Genomic DNA, 25,000 nt, shown 5'->3' with positions numbered 1-25,000 from the left:
TCTCTGTCCCTTTTCTATTTGTCTGTCTGTCTGTCTGTCTGCCTCCATCTCTTTTCTGTTTGTCTCTGTCTATCCCTTTTTCTATCGGTCTCTTTGTCCCTTTTGTCTCTCTCTTCTTATGCTCCTTAATCATTCCTTTGTGTGTCTGTCTGTGTGTCTGTCTCTCTCCTCCTCCTCTGTCCCATTTTCTCTCTGTCTCTCTGCATCTCTTCTTGTGCTTCTCACTCATTATCTTTTTCTGTCAGCCTGCCTGTCTTTCTGTCTGTCTCTCTGCCCCTCTTTGTTCTCTATTAGTTGTGTCTCTCTCTGTATCACATTTTATCCCTCTCTCTCTTTTCCTTTTTTTGTCTCTCTTTTCCTCTATCTCTCTGTCAATATTCTCGTTATCTTTCTGTCTCTGTCTGTCTGTCTGTCTGTCTGTCTGACTCTCTCTCTCTCTCTCTAATTCTTACCCAAGTTATTTGCCATGAAGACTCTAAGAAGTCATGAGTGCATGTGTCTATCTATCTATCTATCTATCTATCTATCTATCTATCTATCTATCTATCTATCTATCTATCTATCTATCTATCTATCTATCTATCTATCTATCTATTATAGTTGAATGAGTGCATTAATATTAATATAAACCAGTCAGATTGGAGAATTCTGCTGCATTGTGGTGTAAAGAATTTAAATAATTCATATAAAATTGATATTGAAGAATATTTCTGAACATTTCTGTAATTCCAAATAAATCTGAAAATTTGAAATTAAAAAAATATATAATAATTTTTGTTTTTCAAAAATTATTTATTTATTTATTACAAAATACTTATTTATTATTTTTTGTACAGTTATTTAAATTGCTTTCACAGTAAATCCCCCAGTAGATGTGTCTAATAAAGCAGAAGAGAAAGCGCAGCAGCTCGAGTAACGAGCGTTTCCGCCGGTGGAGAAGTGACGTTAATCACCACGTCTGCGCGGCTGCTCGATTAATCGAAGCGCCCAACTATTTTTACCTCCGTAGTGCAGTGGAGGATTGTGGGTAAACCGAGCCTCTGATGATGGAGAGATAAAGAAAGGAAGATTTAAAAAAAAAAAAGGATGAGAGCGATGTCCTGATGACACTTTGATGGAAACATGTGTTTTTTCACTAATGGAAGAGGTGCGCTAGTGTTACGGAAACGTGTGTGTGTGTGTGTGTGTGGATGGAGGAGGTCCAAAAACCGTTCCTTTATCTTTCACCTCCTGATTGCAGAAACCTAGATGAAAACGATTAAATGCAGGATGCTGGCCACCGAGGTGTGTGTGTGTGTGTGTGTGTGTGTGTGTGTTGCCGGGCTGATTACGGCTGCCGAGTTAGCGTTGTGTTATCAGGAAACATTCTGCACAAACACAGCAAGCTAAGTGAAATCTCTGGAAGGCTAATGGAGCGTTGAGAGCAGCGGGAGCTGCTGACCTCTAGACCGTCCCCACGATAAACCCCTCAGTGTTCAGAGCTTCCTCCAGCACGTCCACATCAGTGTTCAGAGCTTCCTCCAGCACGTCCACATCAGTGTTCAGAGCTTCCTCCTGTCCACATCAGTGTTCAGAGCTTCCTCCTGTCCACATCAGTGTTCAGAGCTTCCTCCAGCACGTCCACATCAGTGTTCAGAGCTTCCTCCTGTCCACATCAGTGTTCAGAGCTTCCTCCAGCACGTCCACATCAGTGTTCAGAGCTTCCTCCTGTCCACATCAGTGTTCAGAGCTTCCTCCTGTCCACATCAGTGTTCAGAGCTTCCTCCTGTCCACATCAGTGTTCAGAGCTTCCTCCAGCACGTCCACATCAGTGTTCAGAGCTTCCTCCTGTCCACATCAGTGTTCAGAGCTTCCTCCAGCACGTCCACATCAGTGTTCAGAGCTTCCTCCTGTCCACATCAGTGTTCAGAGCTTCCTCCAGCACGTCCACATCAGTGTTCAGAGCTTCCTCCTGTCCACATCAGTGTTCAGAGCTTCCTCCAGCACGTGCACATCAGTGTTCAGAGCTTCCTCCTGTCCACATCAGTGTTCAGAGCTTCCTCCAGCACGTCCACATCAGTGTTCAGAGCTTCCTCCTGTCCACATCAGTGTTCAGAGCTTCCTCCAGCACGTCCACATCAGTGTTCAGAGCTTCCTCCTGTCCACATCAGTGTTCAGAGCTTCCTCCTGTCCACATCAGTGTTCAGAGCTTCCTCCAGCACGTCCACATCAGTGTTCAGAGCTTCCTCCTGTCCACATCAGTGTTCAGAGCTTCCTCCAGCACGTCCACATCAGTGTTCAGAGCTTCCTCCTGTCCACATCAGTGTTCAGAGCTTCCTCCTGTCCACATCAGTGTTCAGAGCTTCCTCCAGCACGTCCACATCAGTGTTCAGAGCTTCCTCCTGTCCACATCAGTGTTCAGAGCTTCCTCCTGTCCACATCAGTGTTCAGAGCTTCCTCCTGTCCACATCAGTGTTCAGAGCTTCCTCCAGCACTTTTACAGATGCAAATTTTACAGTAGTTTTACAGACACTAACTTTACAGACACTAATATTACATTAGTTTTACAGACACTAGTTTTACAGTGGCTAATTTTACAGACGCTAAATTTACAGATGCTAATTTTAAAGATGCAAATTTTATAGTAGTTTTACAGATGCTAATTGTACAGATGCTATTTTTATAGTAATTTTACAGACACTAGTTTTACAGATGCTAATTGTACAGACGCTATTTTTACAGATGCTAGTCTTATAGTAGTTTTACAGATGCTAATTTTACAGTAGTTTTACAGACACTAGTTTAAGAGATGCTAGTTTAACAAACGCTAGTCGTAAAGACGCTAATTTTACAGATTTAATGCACACTAGTTTTACAGCTGCAGCTTCAGCATCAGTATTTTATTGTAAAGTCCCGTGTAAAGATCCGGTGTTCAGGTCTCAGCGTTGTAAAGGATCCTAATTATGAATGTAATAGTAAACATTCAGACGTTTGGTAAAAGCGTCTGTAATAAATATAAAGTGTAAGGCTCAGACTGCCTCTCCATATCTATGACATTTCTTCAGCGCTTCTGTTTTTATCAGAGGGATTATGACATCTCTGACAACGGCGGCGTGAACTAGCAAGCAGCCGTGCTTGATAAATAGCCTTATTTCTGTGTTAGCATAGATAGCGAGGCTTAAGAGCGAAGCCGTGCAGAGCGAAAGAGATAAGAGAAAGAGCGCTAAGCTGCAGGAGCTTCATCTGTCCACAAAAGAGAAAGAGCTTTAAAGAGAACGAACAGAAATCCTTCGCTTCCTGTAGGAGAGGAGAAGCGAGAAGCTCCGATTTCACCACGGGAGACGTTAACGCTTTGCGTCATGGTTTACGTTTTGCTAGCTTTAGCTCGTATCGTTCTCTATAGTTTTCACATGTTTAATGTTCTAGCAATATTTTCTTGTTTTGATTTAAATACATGAGCATTAGGAGGAACGAGGAACATGAGGAAGAACATGAGGGAATTCTGGAGCTGTTCATCAAGTCATCACCAAAAGTTCATCACCAAAATTGGCAGGAAATGCCTTGTTTGTTTGTTTGTTTGTTTGTTTGTTGAAGCTTTTTGCAACCAAAATCTTGTTGAGATTAAATCTTTTTAAGCGATCTCTGGCCATGAAAGCAGCGCTAACAACAACAACGGTACAACATGCAACGCAACAATTGACTCATTCGTCACTTTAAATCTTATAACGTAATTAATTTCACTCGTAAATGTGTAATATGTATCGATTGTAAAAATATGACGTCAGGGGGGCGGTCCTAGTCTTCTACCGGTTGCCATGGTGACAGTGTTCAACAGCATGAGATGCAGCTAGCGCTCCGAATCGCGTTTCTTGCAGTTAAAATTATACACTAGCGGGAAATTTGCTGTTTAACATTTCTCAACTTCGTGGACATCACTGGACACGCCCACATTTAAGAGCCTGCCATTGCTTATGACGACATCTCTCATTGTGAATAAATGATCTCCGGTTGCTTTGTGGAAATAAGGTGTTGTTCTTTTACACTCTACTCAGGACAAAGCTTATACTATATTACAATAGGTTTATTTTCATTTCTCTCCTCAGACTGATCAGATATATTTATGCTATATGTCACAATCCGCACACTCAGACATTCACAAGCACGCTGTTGGTGTCGCAGTAGCATTTTTCTACCAGAGAGGGCGACATTTCACAAGATTACTTTATATCCTGTAGCTTTAAAAGCACAGAATGACGTACAACAGAGTCAATCATGGCATTTAAGGTTGAAAATGTGAATCCACGTGTCATTTTCAAGACAAGACCTACAATGTTTTTCATTCACATGATGTCATGAACGTATTCACTTATGTCATTCTATCATATCAGGGGTTTTAGTGGTACTTTATGTGGTATTGTGACCCTTCCACACATGTTCTCCATCACTTTATTAAAGAAGGTCCAGGCTGACTCAGCTAGTGTGCCGGCTTAAAAATAAACCAGATTCCCACTCACACACACACACACTCTCTCTCTCTCTCTCTCTCTCTCTGGCTAATGAAAGGTGGAAGGCGGGGAGATCAGTTTTAAATAAAGTGAAGCTTGTTGTTATTGATCCGACTGGCACCCAGGTACACAGAGACCAGATTGGGGTATTGATCCCAGCAGCGAGGTCGTACTGGCCCCTGCTCTGGGAACACGGTGAGCCGATTCACTCAGATATTCATCAGATCCAGACAGCAGTGGGAGAAAACAAAGAAACATATTGAATAAATATTTGGGCTGTTGTGCATGCATCTGATTGGCTGATTTAATATAATTAGTTTATTTATTCATTAATTAATTAAAATATTAATATTCATTAAATAAATATTATTATTATTATTATTATTATTATTATTATTATTATTATAGTATTTATTTATTTATTGTTTTCTTTTATTTATTTATTTTTAAGCTAAAGAAGATATCATCGCTCAAATAAATATAAACTCCCAAGTCGCAGTAAATCAGAATTGCTCAACTGCATTGTTTTAAAAAAAATTTCACAAACTGCAATTCAGAAATTATTCCTTCATAATTCTCAGTTTATATAATAATATTTCATTATTTTCCCCGCCTGCATTCTTCTGCTCTGTGTCAGAGGCGGCAGAAACACGGCTGCTGTTACCGGAAGTGTTTTATTATAAAAACAGCAGCTAAATAATTCCAAACTAATGTCACGGTTCGAAAAGAGGCAGAAAGTCAAAAGATCAACAGACCAACAGTTATGAGGGCGAAAGAACAAGAAAAAATAAAACAGGTGCAAATGAGGGAAAACAACCAGATAATTTCAATGCAGGCTGCAGTGCATTCTGGGTAATGAAGTCAGACGCCGAATTCCTGCTCTGTCACACCAGCCGGATTGAGTCGCAGCAGGGAACTGAGAATGACTTCTGAAAATTGATCCTATTTACTAATTAATGCATTGTGTGCAAAAATCTAAATATTTTTCATATCTACATATGAAACCTTCTGCATAAAGTGTCTAAAAAACCCACATCCAAACATCTGCTCACTGTTCTTAACATTACACAGAGGTGTATCAGGATGCGGAGTCTTCTGTAAGTATACACGGCTTTACTTCTGAAGGTTCACAGTGATTCGTGTTTGTAAAGGAGACCGTCGAAGACACCCAGGAACACTTCTTAGATATTCTAACGCTTTAAACAATGCCGGCTTTGTGTGTCTGTGACTGTAGAAGCGTGAAAGGAGAAAACTCTTGGGTTTTTTATAAACTGATGCAGGAGATAATAATCACACCGTGTTTCTCTTCTTGATGATTCACAGTGTCTCATTTCCACAGACCCAGAACAAGCACTGGACTGTAACTCGAAAGGTAGAAATATCAAGTCTAACAGTGCCTCAGCTTTGAGCACCAAAATATTGATGATATGTTTTATTTCAATCTTAAGAGATGAAGATAGACGTGTGTTCCTGTCTGTAATTCAGCCATCAGAACCTGGACTTTCCACAGGGGCCTTTCTCCCACAGTCCAAAAACATGTACATTAGGTGGATACGTAATTCGAAAATGGCCATAGGAGTGAGTGTGTGTGTGGTTGTCTGTCTATATGTGTGGCCCTGTGATGGACTGGTGACCTGTCCAGGGTGTACCCCTGCCTTTTGCCCAATGTGTGCTGGGATAGGCTCCAGCAGATCCCCATGACCCTAATTAGGAATAAAGCGGGTGTAGAAAATGGATGGATGGATATTTATGTCTCACACAGAACTGACTAAATATTCAGGTATATGCAATTAAATAAATCATATACAATTAAAACACTCATGATATGACTATGATTTTCAATAATAATAATAATAATAATAATAATATTAATAATAATAATAATAAAGAGGTTTTCTTAATACATTGTCAAATCATGAATAAGAGAATTGGAAAATCCACATTCTGATGGATGAATTACAGACAGGAACACATCTCATATTTATTTATTTTAAATATGTAATGATAATTTTTATTATTTAAATGTATATATATATATATATATATATATATATATTTTTATTTTATTTTTTTTAAGGACAAATTCAGTAGGACAGACCATGGTTTTGTATTATATTAACAGACTTCTCTATCGTTTGTGCACAGCAAAGAGATGCGTGACTCCAGTTTTACTAGAAACTATGTAGTCAAACTGGTTTCGGAAAATAAAACAAATATATTGAAGACAAGTGGCCGAGTGAATCGATTTTTCCAGGGACTCGACATTTCACCTTTACTGTAGTGTTTAATCTTTCACATGGCTTTAAATCTGTAATGTTCATCTTCAGGAGTCAGCACCAGCTGAGAGAGTCCCTGTAAACCAGTGTGTGTGTGTGTGTGTGTGTGTGTGTGTGTTCTGGACAGCGCTGCAGTAAACATTAGTGTGTAATTAGCTGTCAGGGAGTGTAAGCGTCACGCTGGAACCAACAGCGAAACCCTGGACCTTTTCCTGACCTCAGCACAGGTCCAGCAGTCACACCATCCTCCAGTCTGTCACTCTCACAGCTTTCAGTACAGCGCTTATAACAGGTTATAGAGCATCATGACCACACAACAATGCAGCGTGATATAAACCCTGAGAAACTCAAACACTTTCTGTAAAAAGGTGTAGCTTTTATAAGCTCCGGCTTCAATGCCGAGTTCAATTCCATGGCACAAACCGACGAGAGATTTTTCTCTTGACCAAATAATTCACACTGTAAAAGCTTTTCATTCAGCTTTCATCTAAAACGTCTCACACATTCTCAGGATTCTTTGGCAAATTGCTTTCCTCTCTTTTCCTCTTCCTTTCACTGTGGTTAAGCTCTAAGCATTTTCAAATCTGGCTTTTAAAGGTCATTGTTATACAGTACTTATATATCTGTTGTATTTTTTTTTAGACCATCACCACTCAGGATTTTAGAGTCTATAAAGAAACATCAACGCCAGTTTCCTGTTTCAGTTTTTGGAGACGTTTCTCTCAGCTCCATGTGCCGTGATGTGGCCAAGAATAAAACATGCGGTTAGAAAAAACTAATCGGCCAGGCAGCTGGGATTGTCTTGGTGTTCAGGTCGTATTTACGAGGTCAGGTGTGTTCGAGTCGCTTCGGTCGGAGCGAGATGGAGGTGAACTTTCTGTTAATTAACTACAAGAAAAATAAGGCAAGGTTTTTTGACTCTAAGTTTTGCACTTTTCATGATTTTAATCCATTTATGAAACCGCTGTAAACTTTATCGTTATGTATTTTATCTGAAAGCTACAGTACTATCGTATTAACACATAATAACTGGAATTAGCTTCTGAGATGAATTTAAATTCAATTTCATCACCTACAGACCCGTGTTTTCTTACTGACATGCCCCTGAGAAATTCCCACTTGTAATTACGACTTTTTGGTGGCGTTCAGGTGGATTCATCTCGTAAATACAATCTTTCCTTTATGACTCATAAGCAGAGGTACAGTAACCACCTTAATTTAGAGGCAGTGTCATTGAGGAAGAGACAGGAGTCAGAGCTGGAGGTAGCAGAGCTGAAGATGTTGAGGTTCTCTTTGGGAGGGACACGGTTGGACAGGATTAGGAACGAGTACATCAGAGGGACAGCTCATGTTGGACGTTTGGGGGACAAAGTTAGAGAGGCCAGGTTAAGATGGTTTGGACATGTCCAGAGGAGGGAGAGTGAGTATATTGGTAGGAGAATGTTGGACATGGAGCTGTCAGGCAGGAGGAAAAGAGGAAGGCCAAAGAGGAGGAATATGGATGTAATAAATGAGGATATGAAGCTAGTGGGTGTAAGTGTTGAGGATGCAGAAGATAGGGATAGGTGGAGAGAGATGATTCGCTGTGGAGACCCCTGAAGGGAAAAGCCGAAAGAAGAAGAAGAAGAAGAAGAAGACAGTAACCACCTTAAAATGTTCCTATAACAGCACATTCTGAGGCGTTTTATTCCTTGTACATCACAGCAATTTGCCAAAGATTGCATTTTTTATTTATTTCAGATTGAATTTTTCTCCATTTAAAGTAACATTTTATATTGTGGAACATCAATGAAACAATATTTCTCTGTTACAAAGTGATCTGAATGGCACAAACCGCCGGTACTGGAAACTCCTTCATCATGTGGAAGTTCCTGTGATGTTCAGAGCTGCTGCCCTTCTGACCAATCAGGAATTTAACATATTTCTATTTTTCTGTAATTTTATCATCTTTATTTACTCAGCATGCCTGGGATTTGTTGTTACACTGAACTGATTATTTCTCGTATCTGTACTTGATATCCGGTCTTCAAATTCATTACCCTCAGACCTCCCCCTTTCCCGGCGAGAGCACCAGAGCTAACATACAGTACGCAACCTCCGTGTACGTGTACAGCATTCATTCACAAAGCCCCAGGTGCCTCGCAACGATTGCAGCGGCTCTGATCTATCCGACAGAAGGAAAGATCAGAGCACGGAGTCATCAGTACTTTCATTTCCCACAGCGTGGGTGTTCAGAGCCTGTGCTTACTCACTTACTCACACGCTCGCATTTACCAGCGGTAGGAGATCCTCGTCTGCCAACATGGCTGCTATTCAGACTTCTGAACCTTTTGGGAGAATCTGTCTCTTTCAATGTGTTTGTGTATGTGTGTGTGTGTGTGTAAGAGAGAGAGAGAGAGAGAGAATACAATACCAAGATGATGTATGAGGCATCTCACAGGTTAGAGATAATCCTAACGAGCTCCACGCTGCCCTCAGAGGCTCCTGTTAATTAGAATATGAATTATGTGCCTGTGAAGAGCTGTCTGAGATAATAACACAAAATATTATATTGCTATTGTGGAAGATCTGTGTTTTGAGAGGAGCAGAGAAGATCAAATCTGTTCGACCCATGGCTTTTCCTTAAAGAAATGCAGCTGTATACGGACAAATGCAGATCATGTTGTCGGATATCGTGATGATGAAATGCGAGACATTAAGACTGATACCTTTACATTTGGTTGACGCCCCTTATCTGGAGCGCCTTACAATTGATCTCATTTTACACACCTAAGCATTGACGGTCTTGCTCAAGCATCCAGCAGTGGCAGCTTTTGGTGGACCTGGGATTCAAATTCACAACCTTCTGATCAGTAGGCCAACTCCTTAACCACTAAGCTACCACATCCCCCCCCATGAGCATGAAGGTATTTGAGAAACACTGGGTGTGAATCCTGAGTACATCCTGGATGGAGATGCACACTTAACGTCTGAATCTCCGAGCTCAGGATCTAACCCGGGGCTGTTGAGCTGTGAGGTGATCACCACCACCATGCTGCTGCTGCTCTGAATAAATAATATAGAAATATGTTCCTTAGAATTAATATGCTTCCACAGATATGCAGATGACACATCGATGTATCTTCACACTGAATTTTCAGAATTGGCCAAAATACAGTAAAGCCAACACGCAAACCACTTCCTACTCCAGCAGAAACCCTACTTCCTGCTACCGTGAGTCTCGAATTCTACCCGAGCCACAAGTGCATTCGTCCCTGGGGTGTTAGACTGTCCATTCTTCCTGAACGCTTCAGTGTCTGTGTGGTCCTAAGATCTTTAATATTTATATACAATGACTTGTACAGATGCTCGTGGTACCTTCAGTTGTTTCCAGTCGAAGGAACCGGATTTGTGGAGGTGGATTTGTACAGAACTTGGCTTGGAGTTGGTGGATTGCTTTTCCCCCATGGTATCAAGTTAAAAACAAAAAAGCTTCTCTAAAACTTGGTGGATGTAAACAAAAAAAGAAATGTACAGCATGGTAACATAAATCTGAATCTCTGGAGGAGAGAGAACCCAAATTAACCCAAAGTTCTTTAAGACCCAGAGGGATGTGTTGTTTGTAGTTGTTTGATGCACCGGGAGTCTGTGATCTTTCTGCACACATCAGACCAGACAACGCTGGATTCTAAACCTGAGATAAGACAACCCCCTCCTGCTGCACTCCATGTCCTGAAAGTGAAGACAGACCGATCTGTCTAATGTTTGTTTATGTGTGTGATAAAGATAAAAAGCCTCATCCTGAGGCTTCTTAAAGGAGTTTCTGGTTTTGCTAATGTAGATTTTCTCACAGGTTTTTGCAAACCAATGCATACACAACATTTTTCACCTCCAGCCCATATTGCATTCTTTTTTTGTGAATATAAAAAACCACCATGATAAAGCTATATCTGTTGTGGAAAGTGCTTCTCCAGCTGACTGAAAGTTTTGGGTTAAAGGATTAGAAACTGTGTGGAGGTTGTGAGGACGAATCCCAGGTCCACCAAACTGCCCCTGCTGGGTCCCTGAGCAAGTCCCTTAACATTCAATTGCTCAGTTGTATAAATATGAGATAAATTATAAGTCACTCTGGATAAGGGCATCTGTCAAATGCAGAAAATGTAAATGTCTGCTCCATATCATCATGTCTAGAGAAAAGCTGTTCAACTTTTTTTAATTCGCCTGAATAAGCAGGTTAGGGTTAAGGATAGGGGTTAGGATTAAGGTTGATGATAGGGGCTGAGGTTAGGGTTGAGGATAAGGGCTGAGTTTAGGGTCAAGGTTAGGGGTTAGGGTTAGGGTTAAGGATAGGGGATAAGGTTAAGGATAGGGGTTAGGGTTAAGGTTAGGGATTAGGGTTAAGGTTAGGTTTTGAATGTAGTGTTGTTTAAGACATGTGCCCAAATTTGTATATATTTGGCACATGCTACATCCAAAATCCTTTTCCTCCATCTTTTGGTTATTTGTGAGTTTTTGATATTCAGGGTTCTATTTCTGTTTATGCTGCTGTTTGTTCTGTGTGTTGTGTTTATTGTTGTGAGTCAAGTTTTCAAGATCCATCATTAGGAGTTGGAATTGATTTTCCATTTTTCACATTCAACGATTTTGGTTGGGGTTTAGGAATTTGGGTTAAGCTTACTGGTTTAGGACAGGGATTAGGGTTCAGGTTAGGGGTTAAGCTTATTGGTTAGGGTTAATGTTGTGGTTAGGTTTAAAGAGGTTAGAGGTTTTGGTTGGGGTAAAGCCTACTGGTTAGATTTTGGGTCTGGTTTAGGGTTACAGATAGGGGTTGGGGTCGGCGTTAGGGTTACAGATAGGGGTTAGGGTTGGGGTTAAGATTAAGGCTAGGAGTTAAAGTTGGAATTAGGGTTGGGGTTAGGGTTAAGGATACGGGTTAGCGTTAATATACTTTACCTAGTGCACTACATATACCATATATTTTATATCCATACTACTTGTGGGTCTTACCTCAAGATGAAGTGTGGTTTCTGTATGGTGTATATATTCTTCACGGTGTAGAGACTTCTCCTGGTAAATCCAGCACTATACAGTCACTAATCTTATCAGAGGCTGAAGGCTTTCATTCCAGTCTGATAGAAGATACAACCAATACTCATCATACAGAATGATCAGGAGAGGTGTCTGATTGGTTAGAATGAAATCCTGCAGCTACACCTAAATCCACTGAGGATAAGATTAAAGAGTCCAGAGCTTGTTAGTGTGAGACGACCACTCGAGTATTGACCAGAAGACTGATCGCAGGCTGCCATGATGCTTTCTCTCTCTCTCTCTCTCTCTCTCTCTCTCTCTCTCTCACTCACTCACTCTCTCTAGCTGCCTATATTTCATATGAGCTTTAAGTTCCCGTGATATGACCACGTTCCTCCCTGAAGCAGTGGTAAAATAAAGCGTTTAGTGACAGCAGGAGAGACTGAAGTGTGTTAAATCACCTCCCTCCTAGCGATGAAGCACAGCACAGTGACAAATCTCTCAGCACATCCATTTCCTCCAGCTTGGTGTGTTGGGTCACTTTTCTTTACTGGAGAAAAAAAGGAGACATAGAGGATAGAGCTTGCTTCGAGCTTGAGACTAATGAGGGGAAGCAAAGTATCTAGATATCAAGAGACATACTAGAGTTTACTTTCCAATATAAGAGCATATTTGGGGCGATTTTTTGGCGTTGGAGATTTGTGACATCCAAATCATCACAGCTGAAATTTCCAGTAACTTCTGAAACCATTATATAAAATTTTACTTTAATAACTGTGTTTAAAAATACTTAAAGAAATGAAACCTCTGGAGGTTTTAATGAAGTCACTAAGCACAAATACAGTATTTTCTTCATGCTATAATGGACATGTTACCTACTGATGACCTCACAGCCATGCCCACTGCAACAAGAAGCTTTAATAAAGACTGAGGTGTACATGGAAGCCACTGGATTTTTGATGTGATGTCCATGCGTATATCATTGAGTAGCCAGAAAATTACGACACAAATGACTCACTATGTAAAGAGTGGCTGCTTCTCCATTCTACATTTCTGTGGTTCCTCTGAGAAGCGACAGAAAATGTGCTATGTTGTGACTTCATGAGTTTTCACACTCGAACACACACCTACACTCACACTCATGTTCACGCTGTACAGTAAACTAATGTCTTGGCTGCTGAAGTAAATAAGTAATAGTTACCCTGTTGAAAGGGTCAGGAGTTGAAGTTGTGTCCTGATATTGAGATGGACGTTTCCTGACGTTAATGCTGAAGACAGAATGCAGGCTGTAGTGATGGGAAAATCGAGCCAGCGAGAACTGGGTCATATGTTTGGGATAAATTGTATTCCGGACTGTAACCACGAGAAACAATACACGATAATGGGATAATATAGGTTTTGTAGAATATTCACTTCCTGTTTTGTGGTGGATCTACATCCTTATCCTCACCTATAGTGAACTAAAGAACAAGGTCTCATGCCCAGTCAGTGGAAATGAAGTTTCTGTCCATGAAGATGTGAGAAACTCGATAAATTCTCGAGAGCTTTGGAGTAGAGCTGCTGCTCCTGCAAATCCAATGGAGCTCGATGATGTGGTTTTTGGGCACCTAAACAGACACCCACTGGTCGGCTCCCCACTGGACGTCCCACTAGATGGAGATCTCGGGGCAGACGTAGGACCAGCTGGAGAGATGATATCTCCTACATGGGTTGGGAATGTCTGGGGAACTTACACTAAAAGCTGGAATCTGTGACTGGGGATAGAGAAATCTGGGCTGAGTTTCTCAGCCTGCTGCCGCTGTGAATCCCACAAGGATAATCGCAAGGAAAATAATTGAATAAATGAATTGAATTAGACCCAAAGAAGTGTGTCACGTAATAACAGCCGAACAGATCTGCTTCATTCCCTGAGCTGCGTTTTTCATTCACACTCACTCGCAAAGTCTAATTTACCACAAGTACTTACTGGTATGCCAGGTCCTGAAACTGACATCGCTTGATTAGGGAACAAAATCCTACGAAATCCCCATAGCGGATTTCAGATGCACTCATACTGTTTCCTCCTGTGGACCACTTCTTACTACTTGAAGAACTTTCTTTATTCGGTATCCAAGATCATTAGCATTTTGTAAAGTTATTTCCTGTCCAAATTTTTCAGTATTATTCGGCATCACTGGATCATTTAAGCAGCACAAAGTTTGTGATGGGAAACGGTTGAAAGGGGCGGGGCAAAACAGAGAGTGCCAGGTAATATCTTCTGAAGATCTTGTGCAGTATTCCCACGTAGGTTCCAGTGACATTATGTTTCGGCGCTCGTGCACCAAAAATGTGTAAAGGTTGCCAGGTTTGATGCAGTCGGCTCCCTCATCGCTTCTCCTTCTCCACGGTTAGACCACTTCTGGTGACTCGGATTGTCCAGAGGAGCTCAGGTCCCTCAGCAGCTCAGGATTTTAGAGAGCTTTCTTCTTCCTCGGTTACACGGTCATCCGCTATCATGTCACGCTTTTGGCATCTCACCTTTATCGACAGACCTGCTCTTTTTTTTTCAAGCCCTACCTGCCTGTTTTCTCCCTCAAACTCATTACCACCTGTCTGGCTGGAGGTCTTATTTTAGGTGATGAAGGTCAGGAAGTGATTCAGCGATATAATCGTGGAGGTTAATCACTTCCTGACCCTGATGTCCTTTAGTGCTCCTCCATCTGTTTTAATCACTGCGCTGTTTTGCTCCTTCTATACCATCGGTCTCTAATTATGGTCTAATTATCAGGACTTTCTGTCCTGCTGCCGCTGCTCACCTTTCCAACCTTTTTACTGTCATCATTCTAGACTTGAAGTCATAAACCTGATTCAAAATGGACACCTCAGTGTCACTACAGTCACAGCTTAGCACAGGATTAGAGATCGACAGGAACAAAATAGCTGAATTCTGTGATTGGTCAGTAGCTGTGGGATTATATTCTCAAACAGCAGCTCGAACCGTAGCATAATCGCAGATCAAAAATAAAAAGGTTAACGTTGATGTGTGTGGGTTTTTTTACAAAGGGAACGATTCACAGAAACAGACATAATGTATAATCATGGATGTGATGAGGGGGGCCTTTCTGTGTGGAGTTTGCAGGTTCTCCCCGTGCCTGCGTGGGTTTACTCCCTGGTACTCCGGTTTCCTCCCACAGTCCAAAAACATGTACATCAGGTTGATTGGTCATTCTAAATTGCCCATAGGAGTGAGTGAGTGTGTGTGGTTGTCTGTCTATATGTGTGGCCCTGTGATGGACTGGTGACCTGTCCAGGGTGTACCCCTGCCTTTCACCCAATGTGTGCTGGGATAGGCTCCAGCAGATCCTAATTAAGAATAAAGCGGGTGTAGAAAATGGATGGATGGATGGATGGATGGATGATTCCGCTTCAGTACACCATGCTATAGTTGATTATTTTCCTAGAACCGGTTTAGCTAACGACACATGAGGATGGAACTGTATCGAGATGCTCTGAGGCCATTTTTAGCCTTTTCTCATACACCAAAATAAACATATCGAGGTTTAATCTTGTAGCTTTATTCACGTCACCATCTGCTGTTCTGTGATTTTCTGTTGAAATGATCGTGAAACCCACATTTTTACTTGGTTCTGAAATTTCCTTCTCTCTCTCCCTCGTGATTAAAAGCAGCTGCTGCTCTCCATCGTCTCAGGGTGTTTATACAAACTCTCTCCAGAGTTAACAGCTAATAAATAGATGTGTAAGCGATACTTAGCTGAGAGATTTCAACCTTAACCAATCCTTCATCTGTGAAACCCTCCCCCCCCTCCCCCGAGGCTGGAGGTCCAGTGTTTCACCCCAAGGGTATTAACAATAACGTTTAATGGGTTGTTTGGACAGGCGTCAGAGTCCAGGGCAACTTTTTACCTGCGTGTAGCAGCGTTAATATGCAGAGGAGGGATGAAGTGTGACCGCAAATATCTCACGGGTTAAGCCAAAAAGCTGAGGTGTCAAGTCAGATAAACTGTGTGTGTGTGTGTGCGTGTGTGTGTGTGTGTGTGTGTGTGTGTATGTGTTTCAGTCTGGTTAAAAAACAATATAAGGGGTAAAAGAAATGGAGGGAAATGCTAAATATTAAATGAGTCATATTTAATGTAAATTAAATTCAATATAAAAAATTCAATATTAAAATATTAAGGAAAATATATGGGTTTTTTTATTCTTGCTCTGCTTGCATCATTCTTTAATCACTCCAAGATTTTTTTTGCCCTATAAATAATTAAATATTCTCGCTTTAAAATATTACAAATTCTTTCTTTAAGTTATTTGCAAAAAAAAGAATAAAAGAATAAATACAAATAAAAATAAATATAATTTGAATGAATATAATTATTAAATATAATAATTAAATATAATTAAAATGTGAATCATTTTTTAAAAACAAATAATTGTAAGTTATGTATTATAATTAAATATTCATGATAAAATGATTTTTAGAATATTTGTTTAATATTTATTAATATTTAAAATTAAACAAAATATTATGAGAAAAACTCAACAGTTCCCCTTTTGTAATAATTAAAAACATTAACAAAAATAACACACACACACACATACATTGGCCTCATATTGCCCTGTTTGAAATAATTGAGAAATAAATGATGTTATTAGTGAATATTATTTTTTAATTTGCTTTTCAGGGGAACATCCATCACATGACTATCTGAAGGCGTGTTTAAAGCACCGGGACTCTCACTCCTTTACCCTTTAATTAATCGCTCTATCGAGTTTATTCCAGGACAAATGACATCACAAGCTTGAGCGAGTGCGGCCCGAATTTATCATCGTTTCACGCCCCGACCTTTAATAGACAGTGTTTATTTTCACAACTCGCGCTAACTATCGTTTATTTATCTTTCCTTTCACCAAGTTTCACAAAAGAGGCCAAGGTCAGGCAGAGAGCATCCTTCAAGAGGGGTCAGTAAGTGTAGACAGACCCTTGTTATTAAAGTGAACTGTAAAGTGAGTTTTTCCTCATAATATTTTGTTATTTTAAATATATATATATATATATATAAATGGATTCTCTGAATTTCTAATGATTAACTGAAGATACACAAGAGCGTTGAATAAGCATTTAATTCTATAAGAATTTAAAACTTGTAAAAAAAAATAAAACACTCCACAACAGTTTTGCTTCATTTTTAATTTTCATTAATTTTTTTATCTGTTTATAGTTATATCTATTGTTTGATTTAAAAAGCAAATTAATTTTTTACTTAGGTTATTCAGAAAGAATATGTTCTCACTTCAATAATAATAATAATAATAATAATAATAATAATAATAATAGTAATAAATAAATAAATAATAAATTAATAAATAAATAAATAAATAAATAAATAAATAAATAAATAAATTAATAAATTAATAAATTAATTAATTAATTAAACAAAAATAAATAATAATAATAATAAATATATAAATATAAAAACTTAATTAATTTATTTATTAAATAGAAAATTAATAATAATAATAATAATAATAATAAGAAGAAGAAGAAGAAGAAGAAGAAGAAGTAGTATAGAATAATAATAAGAATAAATAAATAAATAAATAAATAAATAAATAAATAAATAAATAAATAAATAAATAAATAAATAAATAAATAAATAAGATAAAAAATATTTGACAGCAGGAGATATTCACGAAAATTCCAGAAAATATAAAATAATTTTATTAAATGTAAATGTTTAACCAAACATGTGAGTCCAGCCAGCTTGTAAAATACACAACTTTTTCAAAATGTCGAAAATCAACTCTCGACCTCAGAAAGGAACATTATAGCAACAGTGTAATTGTGTGTATCGTGACACCATTAGTGAGGATCTGTCAGCACTATCATTAGCAGCCTGTGGGTTAGACTGTGTGTGTGTGTGTGTGTGTTGTGTGTGTGTTATTTCTGCATCTAATTGCTCATGCTTATGCCCCTGACATTGATGGATTGAGTCCTGAAGGTCTTGAGCCGGATAAAGATCTCAGCTTCAACATATTGAATACAGCTTCATGTCAAAAATCTTACCTTTAGTCCCAAAGGACATTTATTTATGGAAGGAGTCTCCAGTGTGAACTTTCTATAACGCTTTCCAACATCTTTCTGCCTTTTGTCTTTATACCTTCAAGAGAGAGAAAAGAGACACTGGTGAGAGAATGAATGTCTAACTTGTTTCACAGACAATCCATGACGCAGTGTTCTTTAATTAATACCAGTAGTAATCATTTGGGAAAGGATTGTGGTGTGAAGAGAGGATTAAACACTTTACGACTTGCTGTTATAGGAATGTAATCAACTTCAGGAGGGAAACTGATTATTATTTTCCGTTAACAGCGTGCCCTGATGTGATTGATCTTTCATATATTTATGGAAGATCCCTGATTGTTCAGAGAAGAGAGACAGAGAGAGAGAGAGGAGTACAGAGAGACAAACAGTAAGAGAGAGAGACAGACAGAATGTAAGAGAGAGACAGACAGTGAGAGACACAGAGAGAGAAGAGTAAAGAGAGGCAGACTGTAAGAGAGAGACAAAGAGAGAGAGAGACAGACAGTGAGAAAGAGAGACAGACAGTAAGAGAGAGAGACAGATATTGAGAGAGAGAGAGAGAGAGAGAGAGAGAGAGACAGACAGACAGACAGACAGACAGACAGACATACAGTGAGAGGGAGACAGAGAGAGACAGACAATGAGAGACAGACAGTAAGAGAGAGAGAGAGAAAGACAGACAGTTAGAGAGAGACAAAGAAAGAGAAAAACAAAGAGAAAGACAGAGAAAGAGAGGAGTAAAGAGAGACAGACAGTCAGAGAAAGAGAGAGAGACAGAGAGAGACTGAGAGACAGACAATAAGAGAGAGAGAGAGAGAGAGACAGTGAGAGAGTTAGAGAGATAGACTGTGAGAGAGACAGAGAGAAATAGAGTGAGAGACAGACAGTGTGAGATAGAGACAGACAGACAGAGACCTGTTGATGTAGACATGTCTGTAGGTGCAGGTGTAATTATATCAGATCAGTAACCAAGAGCCAGAGACTGCTGAAAGAGCAGAAATGAGTGAAGAGACCAGACGAGAGGAGCTACTGCACAAGATAAACACCAATTACCTCCTTTTTGCTAGCAGTTAGCTGATTATAACAGACAGAATTGACATTGACGGAGCAGGCCAGCGAGATTAGATCAGCGGGTCAGCGTTTCAGATGTCGGACAGAGGAAAGACGCCACACGTCAGTCTGGATGCCGGTTAAATAATGCAGCGGATCTGTAACACTTAACACACGCAGGACTGTTACAGCAGCACAGAAACACTGAAGTGTACATTTCAATAAAATATCTCTCCAGTGCCTCAGGGCTTTCCGGAAAAAACTGCTTTCATACTTTACTCTGAAGCAGAAATATCGCTGAGGTCATTTTGTGCTGATAGAAGAAAAAGGCTCTGTACCCCTAACCACAGTACTAGCTAGTCTCACCTAACTAACTAAACTAGTTTCATGTCTAGATTCGATTTCTTAAGAATAGTAAAAATATTGGCGTTAATAAGGAGGTTGTTTGTAGCTTCAGAGGCAGAAGATCGGGGTAACTGTATACCTTTTTTTCACCTCCAGGTTGTCCACCATGTTTTTTCACCTCTTTATATATTTAACTTGCAACCTGATTGGTCAGGAGGTAAAGTGCACTATATTGCCAAAAGTTTTGGGACACCCCTCCAAATCATTGTGTTCAGGTGTTGTTTTTCAGGGGTTGGGCTCAGCCCCTTAGTTCCAGTGAAAGGAACTCTTAATGCTTCAGCTTCATACCAAGACATTAGAGCGGAGACTGCAAGGCAACATCAAGTGCCTGACCTGTCTCCCAGTCTCCGCTATAATTCATCCCAAAGGTGTTCTATGGGGTTGAGGTCTGGACTCTGTGCAGACCAGTCAAGTTCCTCCACACCAAACTCTCTCATCCTTGTCTTTATGGACCTTGCTTTGGTCACTGGTGTGCAGTCATGTTGGAACAGGAAGGGGTCATCCCCAAACTGTTCCCACAAAGTTGGGAGCATGAAATTGTCCAAAAATGTCTTGGTATGAAGCTGAAGCATTAAGAGTTCCTTTCACTGGAACTAAGAGGCCGAGCCCAACCCCTGAAAAACACCTGAACTCAATGATTTGGAGGGGTGTCCCAAAACTTTTGGCAATGTAGTGTAGCTTTACATTTAAGATTTACATTTATGCCACTTGGCAGACACCCTTATCCAGAGCGACTTTATTTAATCGTATTTTATACATCTGAGCAATTGAGGGTTAGGGGCCCAGCAGGGACAGCTTGGTGGACCTGGGATTCAAACTTACATCCTTCTGACCAGTAGTCCAACACCTTTACCACATCCCTCTCAGAGCTTTTCTGAAATGTTCTATTTTACTCAATAGATAGATAGATAGATAGATAGATAGATAGATAGATAGATAGATAGATAGATAGATAGATAGATAGATAGATACATCCCAATGGGAAATTTACAACTTCCAGCAGTATCCATAAGCCTAGGTAAGCTTTAGGTTTATTAGTAGTCTAAGATGATGTACAACATCTGCTATACAAGACGCTGTGTATGAGCTGTTAGCTGTTACTATGGAAACGATAACAAAAGGTACGCATTAATTTGTCAGAGCTGGATATAATTTGATGTTAAGCAAAATTATTACTACAAATGGGTTAGAGGACACTCCCTATTCAGCAAAACTGGACTGGATAGATTAGACACGAGATTAGTGTGTGTGTGTGTGTGTGTCTGTGTGTGTGTGTATGTGTGTGTGTGTATCACTTCTCCTGTACATAGAGTCTGATTAACCCTAATCAGATCTCAGGCACACGTCAGGTGTAATGTAGCACCAGTCAACCTCACGGTGCAAAACCAAGAGCAGCTTCGTGCCCCACAGACCTCCGCCAGCTCCCGAGCCCCTCCCATGCCCTCACGCCTCCCCGGCCGCCGGCGACATGCGCCAAGGCTCCGTCTCTCTCTTTGCTTGGAACGCCGGCGGCAGCGGGGCAGTAATTAATGAGACGCTGTTAAACAGTGATATGGAATCCCACATGGTAATTAGGAAGCAGCAGCATGGAGACAGGCCGGGTAATTAGTGCGCCAGGGCCTGGGCTCGGAGACGACATTTAACCCAGGCAGTGTGGCTAATGCGGAGAGGAAACCTATCCATCATCCTGAGTTATGTCAAATTACACAATTAGGCATCATCTGGGCTTCGGTTACAGTTTCATAATCTCATAATGATGCCATTACACTTTTATACCTTATTATTCTCTAACAGCTTGAGCTGCTTTCTCAGGACAAAATCACAAAACTGCAGCTTCAACCAAGAAACCAACAAACATGCATCTCCATCACTGAGAAAAAAAATATACATAAGCGTAAATTCAGCAAAAATCTGTGTGTGTGTACAGTATAATGAATACATTAATCTAATGTATTTTCTAACACATTAATGTTATTTTAATATTTTATTTACTGCATATTTATTCAATTTACTTTGAAAAACTAGTTTTTTTAAAAAATTATTTCTGTATATTGTATATATTTTTCTTTTTGTTACTGCTGTTATTTGTTGCATTGTTTATTATTATTTCCTTATTTTATAATTTTATTTCTGCCTTTTACAATTTAATTTAATTTTTTTATTTTATTTTATTTTATTTTATTTTATTTTATTTTATTTTTGCTTTCCTGCCACAGTATAGTACTTTGAGCTGCATTTTAAATTCTCCCTCTCTCTCTCTCTCTCTCTCTCTCTGTCTCTGGTCTCTCCCTCTCCCTCTCTCTCTCTCTCTCTCTCTCCCTCTCCCTCTCCCTCTCTCTCTCTCTCTCTCTCTCTCTCTCTCTCTTTCTCTCTCTCTTTTCCCCACACGAAGAGAAAAACCTCCACCTTCCTGCAGGTCTAACAGCTTAATTATGACAGAAATCAATATCTCTTGCAGTTGGTTTTCTTTTCGGATGAAAGAACGAAATAACGTCAGAAATTCAGATCCTTTGCTCCAGCAGTCGTACCGAATGATACAGATGGTCATTTATGCAGTTTTTTTTTTTTTTTTTGGGGGGGGGGGGGGGGTTAAAGGCTATTTCACCGGCCGAGCGATAAGTCACGAGCTCCATATCATTTTCACCTCATTGTTATATCTCACACGTGATCTGATTGACGGTTCATGGAATTCCATGTGTTTTTCCGGCTTTAAAGGAAGCTAAATGTCACAGTGAGAGTGACGAGACGCTCGTGTCGGGGTAATTAACCGAAATGTACAGCTCACAGCATTTTATTTACCACTCTGTAGGATTTAAATGTATTTAAAGTGAATTGTATTCCTGTGGGGAAAGTGTGTGTGTGTGTGTGTGTGTGTTACATGTGAGGCTTCATGTTAGCTCTTAGCACTTATTAGCATATTAGAATGCATCCAAGCGTTCGTTTTCTTTCTCCATAATATTTCTTTAAACGGTAAACAGGAACTATTTGTAAGAGAGGGTTGAGATTTGTCGTCATGTCGAGTGTCGGACACGTGCGTTTGTACACGTGTGTACACGTGAACACGGAGGTGTACAGCGCTGCTTCTGTTCTGATTTTCACTTTAATTGTTGGAGGCTCTTCTGGAGGATCTTCCAATTTTCTGCAGTATAAAAATAAAAAAAACTAGGAAGCTTATTTTATCCCTTTATTACCCTCTCTCTCTCTCCCTCTCTCCATCCCTCTCTCTGTCTCTCCATCCCTATCTCTCTCTGTCTCTCTCTGCCTCCCACCTCCCTCTTTCCCCCCCTCCCTCTCTCCATCCTTCCATCTCTCCATCCCTCTCACTCTCTCCCTCTCTCCGTCTCTCCATCCCTCTCTATCTATCTTTCTATCTCTCTCTCCGCCTCCCCTCCCCCTCTCCTCTGTCTCTCTTGCTCTCCACCCCCCCCCTCTCGTCCCTGTTGTCAGGGTTAATGTCTCATCAGGTGAAGGCCTGCAGTAGTAAATTTCAGCGCCATTCCTGAAGACGATTCTGAACACAATTTCTATCTCACGCACAAAAATCCTGATTTAAAGAAACTCTTTGTCTTTCTCTCTCCACACACACAAATCACATCCTCGGACTGTCAGCTGCGAAATAAAGTGAATCGTTTTTAAGTGCGAGAGCAAGACGAGGAACTAGAACGTGGAGATTTCTCTGCTGGAGAAATCTATCACCTGCACCCAGGGCTTTCATGGATGGGGTGTGGAAAGGGAATTAGGGAGAGATTGGTTTCTCGAGACGGCTATAAGTCACCAAGTTCCTTCAGACTCCAGTCGACTTGTTAGAGAAGAAGCTTGTCAGGAGCAGCGAGATGAAAAAGCACAGAAGGACGAAGCTCTGCTCAATTTTCCTCTTCGTTTGCTTTCTGTAATGGGAGCGAAGTCTCAGACAGAAGGTCTTCGCTATTCCTTATTCACTACAGCTTACACGAGACACGAGTTTTCTCTTCCTGGGGAAAATAAACAGGGTTTGTTATTCGGTTATTTGTAATAAATGAAAACGAGTCGATCTGATAAGCTCTAAACATCGTGTCTGTCGACTTAGACAGGAATAAAACATAGAGATCCTTTTCACAGAAATGAACACAAACTCCACGATATTCTTAGGAACTTGAGGGTTTATTTTTCATAATGAGCACAGATTTATCACAGATTTCACCAAATCATCAAGAACTTTGCAAATTTACTAAAATTACGCAGCAACTGATTTTTATTCCTCTTACACAAGAGCTGTTTTGCCAGCAATTAATTTTTTTTTCTATTAATAAGAATTAATTGTTCGTTACCTTTATATTGGTACCTTGTATCCTTTTATAGTTGCATGTCATATTGTGGAACATCAGCGAAACTTCCTTACATCATACTCCAGCCATCATACCAACCCTGACACTGGAGACTCCTTCCATACAAAAAACCCTCACCATATCACCCATTCAGCTCCTGTTTAAATCCGCTTATGTGAAGCGAGTCCTTGCGAAGGAGCGGTTACCATGGAAACCGCAAGGTATCAGAACTTAATAGAAACCTGTGATTTTTTTTTCTTTATTTCTTTCAGCTCGAACTCCTGCTGTAGAAAATTCGGTGTGAAGAGCGTAAATAATTCATACAGACTCGATATCCAAGAAATGTGAGGTATACAAGACAAAAAAAAAATAAAATCCAAATCATTACTGTGTGGAAATGAGTACAAATATATCTGAAATCTGAAAAATATTAAATATTTCATTTAGAAAAATGGAGAAGGTGTTAAATAAATAAATAAAAAAAGTAACGAAATGCTCAGGAAAAAATAAATAACAATTTACAATAAAAAAGCTTATTTATTCCTTATATATTTATTTTGTGAAGAATTCCATTCACACAACTATACCTACTTTTTCCACTTTGTCCGAATTGTCCGTGTGTTTCCAGATTTCTTATTGTGTTTTGCACTTCTCAGCCACCATAGAAATGGGTTTGAGATCAAAATTAAAATAACCTGGAACTTTTTTATGAATTTATCGCTCCTAATAGGCTAGGGGAAAAACAGAAATCCTTCTGAAACACTAGAAATTCTTAAAGTCCTGAGTGTCTACTTTTATATGAGCTTCATATTAACCTCCACTGTGGAGTGGAACACTCAATCATCAACATGGACACAAGAAAAACAGGAGGAAATTCAGGGAATACGAGTTTTTGTATCGTTTCACGTCACTAAACTGGCGATAAATGATAAAATCGGTCGGATTTCCGCTCCATATCGTCTTGAGAGGCCAGAGCACTAACGAGCAGTAATGAGACATTTGTCCACGTCATGTTTTGTTTGTACTCTGGAAGGTCGTGTATCTGACAATCTGTCCTCTCTTTCTTTCCGTCTCGCCGCAGATCACCTTCTTCATGCTGCTGTCTGCAGTCTGCGTGATGTTGAACCTGGCGGGCGCCATCTTGTCCTGTCAGAACGCTCAGCTCGTCAACTCTCTGGAGGACTGTCAACTGGTGAGAGACACAAACACGAGGAAGACTATCGATCTTCGTCGTCTCTCCTCATCCTCGCTGAAGCTAAACGTCGTTTTAACTGATTTCATCCATTGATTTTCTTTTTTTTATTTATAGATTTCCCTTTTAACCTGCCATCGCAATAATTTCGGCATATCCGTTTCTTTCTATTAGTCTTTTAATAATAAAGACTTTCGGTCAGCATG

General features: G+C 39.9%; 1 protein-coding gene across 1 annotated transcript in view; it reads left to right on the top strand.

The window, feature by feature from the left end:
- Positions 1-25,000, top strand: part of fam189a1 (family with sequence similarity 189 member A1) — a 140,226-nt gene that overhangs the window by 84,326 nt on the left and 30,900 nt on the right. The window contains exon 3 of the mRNA XM_058382379.1: positions 24,684-24,794. Coding sequence (XP_058238362.1) covers positions 24,684-24,794 — 111 coding nt within the window. The remainder of the gene's footprint in view (positions 1-24,683; positions 24,795-25,000) is intronic.

The sequence above is a fragment of the Hemibagrus wyckioides genome, linkage group LG27 (assembly GCF_019097595.1).
Source record: "Hemibagrus wyckioides isolate EC202008001 linkage group LG27, SWU_Hwy_1.0, whole genome shotgun sequence".
Classification (NCBI taxonomy): Eukaryota; Metazoa; Chordata; class Actinopteri; order Siluriformes; family Bagridae; genus Hemibagrus; species Hemibagrus wyckioides.
The sequence above is the reverse complement of the archived record's forward strand: the minus strand, read 5'-3'. Positions and strand labels throughout refer to the sequence as shown.